This window comes from Schistocerca serialis, chromosome 7 (genome assembly GCF_023864345.2).
Source record: "Schistocerca serialis cubense isolate TAMUIC-IGC-003099 chromosome 7, iqSchSeri2.2, whole genome shotgun sequence".
Taxonomy (NCBI): Eukaryota; Metazoa; Arthropoda; class Insecta; order Orthoptera; family Acrididae; genus Schistocerca; species Schistocerca serialis.
In genome coordinates, this window is record NC_064644.1 from 190,815,291 (window position 1) to 190,829,232 (window position 13,942).

Consider the following 13,942-nt stretch of genomic DNA (forward strand, 5'->3'; position numbering starts at 1 on the left):
CATGGAATATCAAACAGATTAAGTCATGGATAATCAATATTGTCACAGTTTCTATAATCACATGTATCTGCCCACAACAGAGGGGAGGGGGAGGGGGGTGGGGGGAGGGGGGAGTTGAGTGAGAGGTCACTCAAACCGTAGGGTGGGGGGAGTTGAGTGAGAAGTCACTCAAACCGTAGGTAGGGGAGGAAGTGTGGCAAAAATGTCACTGGTAGTGCAGTGGTAAACACTATGCCAGCTTCACTTCAGAGACAGAAGGAACAGAGTAAAAATAAGTTAAAAGAGGAAGTGAAAGTAAAAGTGGTTAGAAAAGGAAACAAAAGTAAAAATAGATTAAAAGAGGAAGAGTAAATGAAAAGTGGGAAAAGGGAAAAAATAATACATTTTTATTGGGATTCTACCTGCTTCCCTTCCATTTCACAACATGTGGGCCTGTCTCTGATTGCAGTTGAAATTACCTTCCCACACCTACCTTCTCCAATCAATCCTACTTCCTTTCTAGGAGGTTATGGTTCCAAAAACTAGAAGAAATTGCCTTGCAGTATTTCTGTTACATGTATTGGGATTGAGCCTCCTGCAGGTAAGTACTGGCTAGCCTTTGTGTGTCTCAGTAATATTAAATGTTTTATTAATTGAATTTTCATTTTATGTGTATTATAATCACTGACAGATGTACATTTCCAGAAAAAAAGAAAAATAATACACATCCAAAGACAATGTCTATTTTGATCTGATGATGGCATATGTCACCTGGAGGGATAGTAGATGTACTGATAATAGTTTCAGTATCGTTTGCCAAGAGGTATCATATTGGCATAGGTACAAGAGCGCCAGCTATGTCTACCCTTTAATAGGGAATGCTCATATCCAAAAGGCTCAGTGTGGTGCAAACATGTGAAGTGAGCAGGCAATTGTGCCAGGAAGATGCACCTGTGTTTCCTACAGCCAACTGAGTGGCTTTGAAAGGGTTGAAACTGTGGCCTTCAAAGTTGTGGGATGGTCCTTTCAGAAAATTGCTACGCAAGTTGGATGTGCTGTGTCAGTTGTGCAACAGTGCTGATATCAGTGATCACGTGAACATTCTCAGATCGATAGATAAGGTTCTGGATGTCCACACAGCACAGATGCGTGCCAGGATCATTGTATTGTAAGGGCAACAGGGGTGGATTGTATAGCTGTCACAGCACAGCTAGGAGGTCTTGTAAGTCCAGATGTGTCAATACAAACTGTTGTGAACCTGTTACTGGCAATGGAACCATGGGCACACACACCTCTAGCCTGTCTTCCAGTCACGCCACAGCATCAATGTGCACTGCTGGACTGGTGCTGTCAGAGGATCTCTTGGAAGATGGAATGGCACACTGTGGCCTTCAGCGATTAAAGCAGACTCTGCCTGCATGCAAATGATTGTTGGTTGTGTATACATCGCAGTTTTGGTGAGTGTTGTCTTGTAGAGTGAATTTGTCAAAGACACGCTGACCCCATCCCAGGCCTTACGGTCTGGGATGCAACACGCTGCAACTCTCGTTCACCCTTTGTGTTTCCGGAGGGCATACTAATCAGTGCTCGGTACATGCAGAATGTTGGTAGACCCGTTCTTTTGTCATTATTGTAATAGGAAGGTGATGTGTCTACCCAACAGGATAATGTTCGCCCACACACTGCCACTGAAACTCAGCATGCTCTGCAAGACGTGCAACTTCCCTGGCTAACATGACCTCCAGACTTGTCTCCAATCTAGCACATGTGGGATGTGACAGGTGAGAAGTAACTAGTGCAATTTTTCAACCAGCAGCTCTTGCAGAACTACATGAACAGGTCAAGCAGATGTGGAATAACAGATCTTAGGACAGTATTCACCATCTGTATAGTTGACTGGATTCCAGAGTCAGCACCAGCATTGCCACCCATGGAAACTTCATCAAGTACTAATATGGGTGTTTGAGAGTGGATGGATACCTGGTACCTCAGAACTGCTTCTGCCATTGGTCTGTAAATATAATCATTTCATGTGCTCCATATGCACTGTTGCAGCAATAAATCTTGAGTGAATTGGAAACAGCTAAAGTGTTTACCCCCCTCCCAGCAGTGTGCTTCAAAATCAAAGATAATAGCCAGTCATTATTGTATTTATGTTTGAGAAGACCACTGCCATAAACAATGTTGTGAATTTAGTTGTCATTTTTATAAACTTTGTTAAAAGGCAGGTGAAATTATTTCTTTCTGAATTCAGAATAAAAATACAATCTCATGTCGAAGAAGCATGGGATTTTAGTCAAACCTTGTCACATATGCAAAGAAGTGAGATTACCAACTCTGAGAAATAACAGTATTACAAAGTTTTGACCCTGTAATGTCAGTACATGAACCACGAACCTTGCCATTCGTGGGGAATGCCTCAGTGATACAGATAGCCATACCATAGGTGCAACAGCAGTGGATGGGTATCTGTTGAGAGGCCAGACAAATATGTGGTTCCTGAAGAGGGGCAGCAGCCTTTTCAGTAGTTGCTGGGGCAATAGTCAGGATGATTGACTGATCTGGCCTTATAACATTAACCAAAATGGCCTTGCTGTGCTGGTATTGCGAGTGGCTGAAAACAAGGGGAAACTACAGCTGTAATCTTTCCCTAGGGCATTCAGCGTTACTGTATGGTTGAATGATGATGGCATCCTCTTTAGTAAACTATTGCGGAGGTAAAATAGTCCCACGATTCGGATCTCCGAGCAGGGACTACTCAGGAGTATGTCGTTATCAGGAGAAACAAAACTTGTGTTCTACAGATCGGAGTGTGGAATGTCCGATCCCTTAATCAGGCAGGTAGGTTAGAAAATTTAGAAAGGAAAATGTGTAGGCTAAAGTCGGATATAATGGGAATTAGTGAAGTTCGGTGGCAGGAGGAACAAGACTTACGGTCAGGTGAATACAGGGTTATAAATACATAATCAAATGGGAGTAATGCAGGAGTGGGTTTAATAATGAATAAAAATATAGGAGCGTGCGTAAGCTACTGCGAACAGCATACTGAATGCTTTATTGTAGCCAAGATAGACACAAAGCCCATGCCTACCACAGTAGTAAAAGCTTATATGACAACTAGCTCCGCAGATGACGAAGAGATTGAAGAAATGTTTGATGAGATAAATTAAATTATTCAGATTGTGAAGGGAGACAAAAATTTAATTGTGATGGGGAACTGGAATTCGATAGTAGGAAAAGGAAGACAACGAAAAGTAGTTCTTTAGTATGGAATGGGGATAAGTAATGAAAGAGGAAGCCACCTTGTAGAACTGTGTACAGAGCATAACTTTATTGGTTATGAACTGTAGATAAAAACTAAAGAAACTGCAAAAGGGTGGGAATTTAAGGAGATGGGACCTGGATAAAGTGAAAGAACCAGAGGTTGTAGAGAGTTTCAGAGAGAGCATTAGGGAATGATTGACAAGAACGGGGGAAAGAAATACAGTAGAAGGAGAAAGGGTATTTTTGAGAGATAAAATAATGAAGGTAGCAGAGGATCAAGTAGGTAAAAAGATGAGTACTAGCAAAAATCCTTGTGCAACAGAAGAATACTGAATTTAATTGATGAAAGGAGAAAATATAAAAATGGAGTAAATGAAGCAGTTAAAAAGGAATACAAATGTATCAAAAATGAGAGCAACAAAAAGGGTGAAAAGGCTAAGGAGGGATGGCTAGAGGACGAATGTAAGGATGTAGAGGCATATATCATTAGGTTAAAATATATACTGCCTACAGGAAAATTAAAGAGACCTTTGGAGAAAAGAGAACAACTTATATGAATATCAAGAGCTCAGGTGGAAAACCATCCTAAAGAAAGAAGTGAAAGCATAAAGGGGGAAGGAGTATATAGTGGGCCTACACAAAGGCAGTGTACTTGAGAGCAATATTATGGAAATGGAAAAGAGCGTAGATGAAATGCAAGATATGATACTCCGTGGTTTCACAGAGAACTGAAAGACCTAAGTCGAAACAAGGTCCTAGGAGTAGACAACATTACATTAGAACTGCTGATAGCCTTGGGAAAGCCATCCCTGACAAAACTCTACCATCTGGTGAGCAAGATGTATGAGACAGGCGAAATACCCTCAGACTTCAAGAAGAATATAATACTTCCAATACCAAAGATGGCAGGTATTGGCAGGTGTTGACAGGTGTGAAAATTACCGAACTATCACTTTAATAAGTCACGGCTGCAAAATACTAACATGAATTCTTTACAGATGGATGGAAAAACTCATTGGAGCAGAGCTCGGGGAAGATCAGTTTGGATTCCGTAGAAATGGAACATGTGAGGCAATACCGACCCTACAACTTATCATAGAAGATAGATCAAGGAATGGCAAACCTACGTTTCTAGCATTTGTAGACTTAGAGAAAGCTTTTGACACTGTTGACTGGAATACTCTCTTTCAAATTCTGAAGGCGGCATGGTTAAAATGCAGGGAGCGAAAGGCTATAAAATGCAGGGAGCGAAAGGCTATATACAATTTGTACAGAAACCAGATGGCAGCTATAAGAGTCGAGGGGCACGATAGGGAAGCAATGGTTGAGAAGCGAGTGAGACAGTGTTGTAGCGTATACCCAATGTTATGCAATCTGTGTATTGAGCAAGCAGTAAAGGAAACAAAAGAAAAATTTGGAGTAGGAATTAAAATCCATGGAAAAGGAAAAAAAAACTTTGAGGTTTGCCAATGACATTGTAATTCTGCCATAGACAGCAAAGGACCTGGAAAAGCAGTTGAATGGAATAGACTGTGTGTTGAAAGGAGGATATAAGATGAACATCAACAAAACAAGAGTAATGGAATGTAGTAGAATTAAATTGAGTGATGCTGAGGGAATTAGATCAGGAAAGAGGCACTTAAAGTAATAAAGGAGTTTTTCTGTTTGGGGATCAAAATAAATGATGATGGTCAAAGTAAAGAGGATATAAAATGTAGACTGGCAGTGGCAAGGAAAGCATTTCTGAAGAAGAGAAATTTGTTAACATCGAGTATAGATTTCAGTGTCGGGAAGTCGTTTCTGAAAGTATTTGTATGGAATGTAGCAATGTATGGAAGTGAAACATTGATGATAAAAACTTTAGACAAGAAGAGAATAGAAGTTTTTGAAATGTAGTGCTACAGAAGAATGCTGAAGGCTAGATGGATATATCATGTAACAAATGCGGAGGTACTGAACAGAACTGGGGAAAAGAGGAATTTGTAGCACAACTTGACTAGAAGAAGGGATCGGTTGCTAGGACAATTTTCTGAGGCATCAAGGTATACCAATTTAGTGTTGAAGGACAGCATGGAGAGTAAAAATTATAGAGGAAGACCAAGAGATAAATACACTAACCAGATTCAGAAGGTTGTAGATTGCAGTAGGTACTTGGAGATGAAGAGACTTGCACAGGATAGAGTAGCGTGGAGAGCTGCATCAAACCAGTCTCTGGACTGAAGACAACAACAACAACAACATACAGGGTTACTTTGCAGAGAGATTAAAACAAGCCACTTTTCACTATCATGTCTGTTCCAAGAAAAGAAAGTGTACATTTATTACATTAAACAGACAAAAGTTTTGGATTTTTGGACTGATACAATAAAATAACGGTTTGCGTCATCACCAGTTACCGCATTTAATGAGAGAATGTCAGCTGTCGGGATTTTGTGTGGCTGTGACCATTTCATAATCTCAGCTTAAGTCACATTTTATGGGCTAGATTGTGAAGTACATGAGGTAGTAACCGCAGCTTATGAAAAATCTTTTTAAGTAACACAATTTACAAAGTCTTCATTGCCTGAAGAAGAATTGGTAAAACTACATTGTGCATATTTGGACGGTGATTTTATGCTGTTCTTGCATTTTATTTGAACCAAAAGCAAAAGAATCTCTCTCTGTCTCTGGCACAAATACTGTTATTATGCCAATAGATATATCCACCACAAGGAAAGATTTAATGTTTTTAGAAGTTATTGCATTATTTTCTCCATTTGGCTTTCTGTGTACTACATAAAACCAAGGTATATTTTGTTTGGTGCTACAAATCAGGTGAATAGGTAAAAATATTTTTTTATGAATGGTTTTTGTTTTGCCCGATGCGTTTTAATGGCTTACAGTTATTACGACTTACGCAGAACTGAGGTAATTGTTGTGGACAGTTTTGTCTAATATTCCCTTCACTGTAGTGATTTACTTACAGGACAGCTATGTAGACATGAAGTATAATTGCAGTAAATGGGAGATTCCCAGAAGAAATGACTTAAACGGTAGGCCTACTAGAAAACATGCTGTTTGTCACTAATTCCTGAAACTCTTTCAAAAACTTAATGAAAATGACTATTGTAGAGTGATGGTCACTTTTATGCATTGTAGTTAGAGATAAACCTCATTCTCTCTCATGTATTCACTGAACTGATTCTGTTGTTCATGTTAGAAAAGTTTATATTGCCAAACATAAATCACACAAAAGAGTAGGTGTATTGTAATGTCATTGTAAGAATTCCTTGATGGCAGAGTTGTGATAAAGGACTTTGTCAGAAGGAACAAGGTTTAAATTCACTGTGAAATTTGTGCAGTGTATGGAGAGGTTGTCATGAGTGATAGTGATGTGAAACATTTGTGTAGAATGTTAGGGGATGGACTAATGATGTGCACGATGAGGCATTGAATAGACAACCATCTTTAGTCATTGATGAAGTCATACAAAAAATGGGCAGAATATATGGAGAAAACTAGCAGTTTGCAATTACGGTAATTATTCAACAAATTTCCTCATCCGTGAACAGTTGTGAGCTGTAATAACATACAGATTAAGCTACCTCAACTTATCTGCTAAAATTTTCTTGTCATTGTGAGACCCTCAGAATTGCTTCAACTATCACATTTCTGCAGTGGAGCGCAGATGAAGGTGATCATTTTCTGTGTGACATTGTGACGTGATAAAACATAGGTTCCATATGTAAGCATTTAAATAAAAATTCTAGAATGATTGACAAGCTGTAGATTGAAATTACTTTGCTGTGCTAGATATAGTTATGACTTAGCTCCCAGTGATATGAACCTCTCCTCTGTCTTGAAAAAAGAGCTATTCTTACTACAGCATTTTCAAAGATACCATCAAATCATGCTTAAGGCCACTGGTGGCATCGCGCTGTGATGAGTATGTGCAGAAGTTCATGCATCAGTATAAAAAATTCATGTGCTATGAAATAACTGACAATTCTGGTATAAGGTGTACACAGTATTTGATTACATGTTGTTGTTAATAACAAGGTGGAAACAACTTTCCAGGTAGCCTATTATTTTAACACTTCTGGTAATAGAAAAGGTTTACGGTTTAGTATTGCCAGTGTGTGTGTGTGTGTGTGTGTGTGTGTGTGTGTGTGTGTGTGTGTGTTTAATATTGGTAGAATCCTTGGAAAACTGCTTGAACTTTAAGAGAAGATATGTGTTACAATAAAACTGCCAATTTCCTAATTAGTAAGTTTCATTTGTCATTATGTGTCAACTATGAATGAATAAAAATCTTGGTAATTGCACTTTCATTCCCATTACTGGTTTGTTTGAGTACTGTCACTCTGTTCCACTATCTGTAGCATTTTCCATGTGGCTCTGCTCTTGTAGGTAGAAAGTGCCTAATTAAGAAAGCAGGTATTTAGTATTTGATTCCTGACCGATACTTTTGTATTTAAAAATAAGCCCCTATTTAAGTTTGTGTGTCAAGTCCTTTTCATGAAATACACTGCATGACAAAAAAAGTGAAGAACCCAGAAGGTGAGGATGAAACGAAGTGAAACTTCATGGGTTGAGAAGATATACAATGTTATTTCAGTGATTACAAATTGACTCAAGTTTACAAGGAACTTGGTAGTATGAGCCCAATATGATGTTGAAGCCTCTCCCCTGTGGCCCTTTCGTGGTCTGGATGCATGTATTGATTTCGTTGAGAAGCCATAATACCCTCTCCTGAGGCAAGGTGGCCTACAACTGGTTCTTAATATTCTGACTTCTGATACTATCACTAGCACAGTTTATGTCCTAAGTGATCCCGCACATGTTCCGTTCCAGACAGGTCTGGGGATTTTGCTGGCCACGGAAGAATCGCAACATCATTAAGGCAGTTCATAGGGCTTTGTGTGAATGTGCATAGTTCCTTTGAAAAATTGCACCTAAATACATTTGCATGAGAGGCAAGGATGAGGACACAGGATGTCTGTTACTTACCATTGTGCTGTGAGAGTTCCCTCAATCATTATGAACCATGACCGGAAGCCATACACAATGGCTCCCGACACCATGATGCAACGAGTAATACCACTGTGTCTCTCCAAAAAGTAGGAAGAAGGGACCTCTCCAGGTCACAGCTATACAGGGTAACAGTGTTCGTCTGGGGTAGTGCAGAATGGTGGGTTCATTGCTGAACACACTGTGACACCGTCAGCAGTCCTTGCTTCCAAATCACGGTACCTGTCCAACATATGGGATAGTAATTCACTATTTTGTCTGCTACTAGTCTCCAACCAGTGGTTTGGTTTGAGACAGAATGTAGCTGGGAGTTCTTGATTGTCAGGGTTCACGGTCCCAGAACAAAGGAAGTCATTCACTACTGATAGGACAAGAATGTTATATAAAAGTTTTATCTGTGTCACCAACTGATGAGAGAGATGCTTACTACTAATGAATGGATGTCCCTGGCTAGCCGAAGAACAATGGAACCTTATTAACACAACACATCAAGCAAGTTCAACATAAAGCAGCTTCGGAATAATCCATGTAAAGGATTGTCCAGATTTGATGTGAGAATGACACAGTATACAGTAAAAGTTTCTTAGAAGATATAAACCATATCATTAACGCTAGATGTAGTCACTGAATTGAGTCTGCTGGTGTGCCCTAATAGGGTATCATAATGTAGCCTGTGGTGTATGCACTCGAGGTGACTCAACAGTCGGGATGCGGTATAGCCCAGAGTGTACTGTGCACTCATCGATTGAAACTCTTATTGAGGAACTGTGTAATGTTTGGCGTTAAGCCCAGAGAATAGTGAACTCCCAGTGGTTGTGTTTCTGGTGTACAAGAAGGACGGTACATTGTTATTTGATTGGTGGCTGAACCATAGGTGACACCCAAGATAACAGCCCGAGGTGGCGCAGTTGTTAGTACACTGGACTTACATTTGGGAGAAAGACAGTTCAGATCCGCTTCCAGCCATCCAGATTTAGGTTTTCTGTAATTTTGTGAAATCGCTCCAGGCAAATTCTAGGATGGTTCTTTTGTAAAGGGCAAGGTGGATTTCCTTCCCCATCATTTCGTAATCTGAGCTTGTGCTCCATCTCTAATTATTTCACTTCTGCTGGGATGTTAAGCTCTAATCTTCCTTCTACCCTTCACAAATCTGGATAATGCACAATTCAACCAGCTGGCCAAATGGAGACCCAGAGTGCGGTTCCTTTCAAACTCTGGCAGGTGCTGACGGTGCTGTTACACATAGGCGTCATTTCCATGATCTTCAAAGTGACCTCTCAGCTCCTGACACTGTTCACACCCCTTGTATACCGGATCAGACTTATCAACAACACTTAACATGAACGACACTAATGCAGTCTGTTGGCCATAGTACCTGTCTCAGAGAATTGCAGCTCTATGTATTTAGATACTTGCTGATCATATGTACATGTATTAAGTTATATTGACGTCTGCCATGTCTTCTGGGTGCTTCACCGGGTGCTGATAACCTTGTTGTTGTGCGCCCTAAAACACTAATAATCATCATCATTATTCTGGGTGCTTCACTTTTTTGGTCAGCTGGTGTATATTGATTCACTGTGTATTAAATCCATAAGAAAATAATTTTATTTTCATACTGTTAACATGTATGTTAGCTGAAAACATTATCTGCACTTAGATGTTGAAGGGTGATGGGGGAGGGGAACAATTTTGCTCTCATTTTGTGGACTGTTTCCTGTCATGACCAATTTTTTTCAGGTTTTTCCAGTCCTGCATCTTTGCAGCCATGGTAAATGTAAAAAAGGATGGACTACAAAGTACTGTTGTTGATAGAGTACAAGGGCTGTCCGGACATTCATCTAAAGTCGCCACTTTCTCATCAAAGGTAATATCTCATGTTAAAACATTTCTATTGAACTTCATGATCATCTCCATTCTTGCAGGGAAAATCATTCTGGTTCCACAGCTGATGATAATGTTTCTGGAAATAACCTGTCCACAGGTTAGTTGAATTCTTTATTTAGTCACAGCCAATTCTGAGAAAAAAGTCTCATTTTCAAAAGAATGACATCATCATCATCATCAAACAGCATTCATGATTGTAGAAAGTCCACAAAAATAATGGAAATGAAGTTTGAAATTACATACGGCTGTTAAACGAAACTACATTTTTCCACCATATTAACAGTAATAAGCAGGAGCTGATCGAAGACAATATAATTAGGCTTAGCCTTGAAACTGGTTGTGACAGAATAAAGAAGCCAACTTGAGCTGTGGAATATTTATTTCCTGGAATATTTCTATCGAAGTAGCTGTTTGCCCAGGCATTTATTTTGAAAGAAATAAGAAAATATTCATTATCTTCTTAGTTATATTTCCACCACATGCAGTCTTTTTTAAAAATTGTCTCATAAGGTAAACAGAGTTAATTCTATCTCCTGTTTATGTAACAGTTTGTACTGTATTTATAAAATTCTTTATTGTCTACTAAAAATGGTACAGATGAGATAATGAGAAATATTTCAAATTGCCGCTCTTGTTCTAAGCATGATAATGGTTACTTATAAAACCAATAAATATGTATTCATTCTCTTACCAAATTCCATGCTTGAATCATCTGATTCCCAGAAACAATTACTTTTTTTAAAAGTTTTATCTTGCGATCAGATCAGCACTACTGCAAACCTTTCTCACATCTCCTAAAATAATCCATTTATATCTGTGATGAACTTGCTAATTTTCCAATAAGTGAAAAAATTGTTTTGTAGTTTCATTTCATATGACCCTGGGTACATTTGCTAGTAGTCAGTATCCATTACACACTGTGGTATTCTGCAAACTAATACTGTAGAATAGGTCTGTATGTGTGGTAGCACAGGAGGCAAGTTTGTGTCAGTCCTGTAATGGATTTACCTGATCTCGGATGAAACTATCCCTTCCATGGGTTCGTTTATCCTTCCATTCTCGTATTCATACATAAATTCCAGGTACAACCCATCTTATAAATTTTTCAATTTTGTTTCCAGTTTCTGTCCCTTCTCCTTTACACCTACTAATTTTGAAATTTTCTCCATAGGATAGTGACCTTATCAGTCTATATAAAACACCAGTTTTGTGCCTCCTCCTTTTATATCATTCCCTCTGTTTCTCACTATGCTTTAATTTTTATATGATTCAGATATTTCACTCTGAGCATTCTCTCTCATACACCTGTTTCTGTTCATCAAAAACCTATTTTCTGTTACTGGATTATAACGTCGTGATGTGTTCGTTATTGTAGATCATCAGATAGTTACAAACCACTAACTTGAGAGAGAGAGAGAGAGAGAGAGAGAGAGAGAGAGAGAGAACTGTAGATGTAATAATTTGTTGCTTTGTTCTTACCTTTAGATTAACCAAGACTGCTTATACAGGATGAATAACCTAAAACTTACACCACAGATATTGATGAAATGGAAAGTGCTATTGATACATGGATTTCACAGAATGGATTGGTAGTCAAGGGCTCGTATTGTTAGCCAATCAACAGATTCTAGTAATACAGGGTATTCCATTTATCTGATGATCACATGCCTGGGCATTGCAGACTGGCCATGGAAGTTGCGCCTGCCAGTCGAATGGGTCCTACAGGACCACCCTATGCCTCCCTCCCTTTTTTTGTGGGTTTTAGGCTGAGGGCCATACAGAAATACGGACCTTGTCAGCCAGTGTCATTCGAGCGGTGACACAAGCATCATGAGTGTAACAGTGAAGTTTTCAAAGGCAACAATGGCAAGAGTGAATTATTTAATTCCACCATGAGTGTTTACTTACAGTTCGTATGTGTTTACAGAGTCTACTCATACTGTTCGAAGGTAGTTTGAACAGAAGTTTACAAGTGTTTGAGTTCAGAGTCGTGATGCAGTTTATAAAGTAGTGAATAAATTTCATGAAACAGGACGTGTTCAAGACAAGAAGTGTAAACGAGAACGTACAGTGCTCGCAGAAGATCATGCACCTCTGTACAAAGAGGCACTAAGCTGCGTGGCCTAAGACCCAATAAAGTATCAGTTGTACAAGAAGTTTTGACCTGACGATCCTGCACTCAGGTTTAAGTTTTGTGAAAGTGTTTTAAGACAATTTCATGAGGGTGAAATTGATCATTACCTCATTCTGTTTTCAGATGAGGCTTGGTTCCATTTTCATGAGTATGTTAATTCCCAAAACTGTTGACATTGTAGTGCAGGTTCTTCGTGAGGAACCCCTTCATGATCAGAAAATAGGGGTGTGGTGCAACATTAGTGGGACAGAAAAATAGGACCTTTTTTTTTTTTTTTTTCAATGACGATTACAAGAGAAAGTTTCGTGCAAAACATTTTGCGACCTTTTTTAACAAACTGGGTGAAAGAGAATGAAGCTTCGCATTTTTTCAACAGGATTCAGCAAGGGCTAATCGGCCATTGTTTCTTTGAACGCAGTTCACGATGTGTTTGATGAAAGAGTGAGTAGTAACACAATTTGGCTCACTACAAGTCCTGATTTAACTCCCTGAGAGTTTTATTTGTGGGGTGCACTGAAGGACAAAGTGTACACAACAAATCCTCATACGATAGAGGAACTCGAGGATAATATCCATGAATCAGTATGTATAAGAGCTGATGGGGACTCCTTTGTCTCGATGAAACCTTAGTTTTTTGTAGAACATTCAGAGGACGAGTTTGTGGAGGTGGACGGCTTGTCCAAAATGCGGTCAGTCAGTCGTGATAAAAACAGCAGCCTCTCCTCAGTCATGGCATTACTCACTTGCGACAAGTTGGGGGATGTTTCCATTACCATTGCACCTCATAAGAACTTAAATATGATCCAGGGTATTATATTCCAAAGGGACCTTCTTTTCCAGTCTGACAACAAGCTGCGTGCCAACTTAAAGTGACGAGAGTTCATTTCGTCCGGCGCATCCATCGGGGTCCGAGGGATAATCAGGTTTCCACCGGTACCTTTGTCTTGGCTTTTGAGGGTGACACATTACCCGAGAAGGTCAAAGTGATGGTCTACTGCTGTGATATCAAGCCGTATATCCCTCCCCCAATGTGGTGCTTTAAGTGCTGGAAGTTCGGGCATATGTCTTCCCACTGTATTTCCAGCATCACATGTCAAGATTGTGGACGTCCATTCCATCCCAATACTCCATATGCCCCACCTCCCATATGTGTCAACTGTGGAGAATTCTCATTCTCCTTGCTTACCAGACTGCAGGATTTTACAGCGAGAAAGGAAAATCGTGGAATACAAGACCCTGGACCGAATGACCTACACTGAGGCCGAGAGGAAATTTGAGCACCTACATCCTGTGGCTATGACCTGTTCTTATGCCGCCGCTACGAGAACAGTTGTAGCCCCATCAGTTCCATGAGCTCCAGTCGGCTCTCAGAGCCGGAAGACTACACCTGCCCCCTTGATGGTGGGGGGCACTTCCCTCCCTGTTGTTCCTGCACCACCTACCTCGGGAGCACTGTCCCCACCAACCATCGGGGACACCAGTCCCCACTTCTTGGCCTGAGAAGTGTAAGTCTTCTTCAGCTCCTCTCACTGGGAAGGGGTCCCTTGGGTCACCCCCTTCCCAGGTTTTTGCTAGTGGGACAGATGACATCCGCCAGTGGCTGAAGTGCCCAAAAGCAGCTGGTCGTAGGGCTTCATTATCATCCTCAGTCCCAGAGACTGAATCAGT

At 40.0% G+C, this 13,942-nt stretch overlaps 1 protein-coding gene across 3 annotated transcripts in view; it reads left to right on the forward strand.

Moving 5' to 3' along the window:
- LOC126412441 (Hermansky-Pudlak syndrome 5 protein homolog) overlaps positions 1–13,942 on the forward strand; it is a 74,742-nt gene that overhangs the window by 45,562 nt on the left and 15,238 nt on the right. For all 3 annotated transcript variants that reach the window (XM_050082040.1, XM_050082041.1, XM_050082042.1), the window contains one exon: positions 9,994–10,120. In XM_050082040.1, the coding sequence (XP_049937997.1) occupies positions 9,994–10,120 (127 nt within the window). The remainder of the gene's footprint in view (positions 1–9,993; positions 10,121–13,942) is intronic.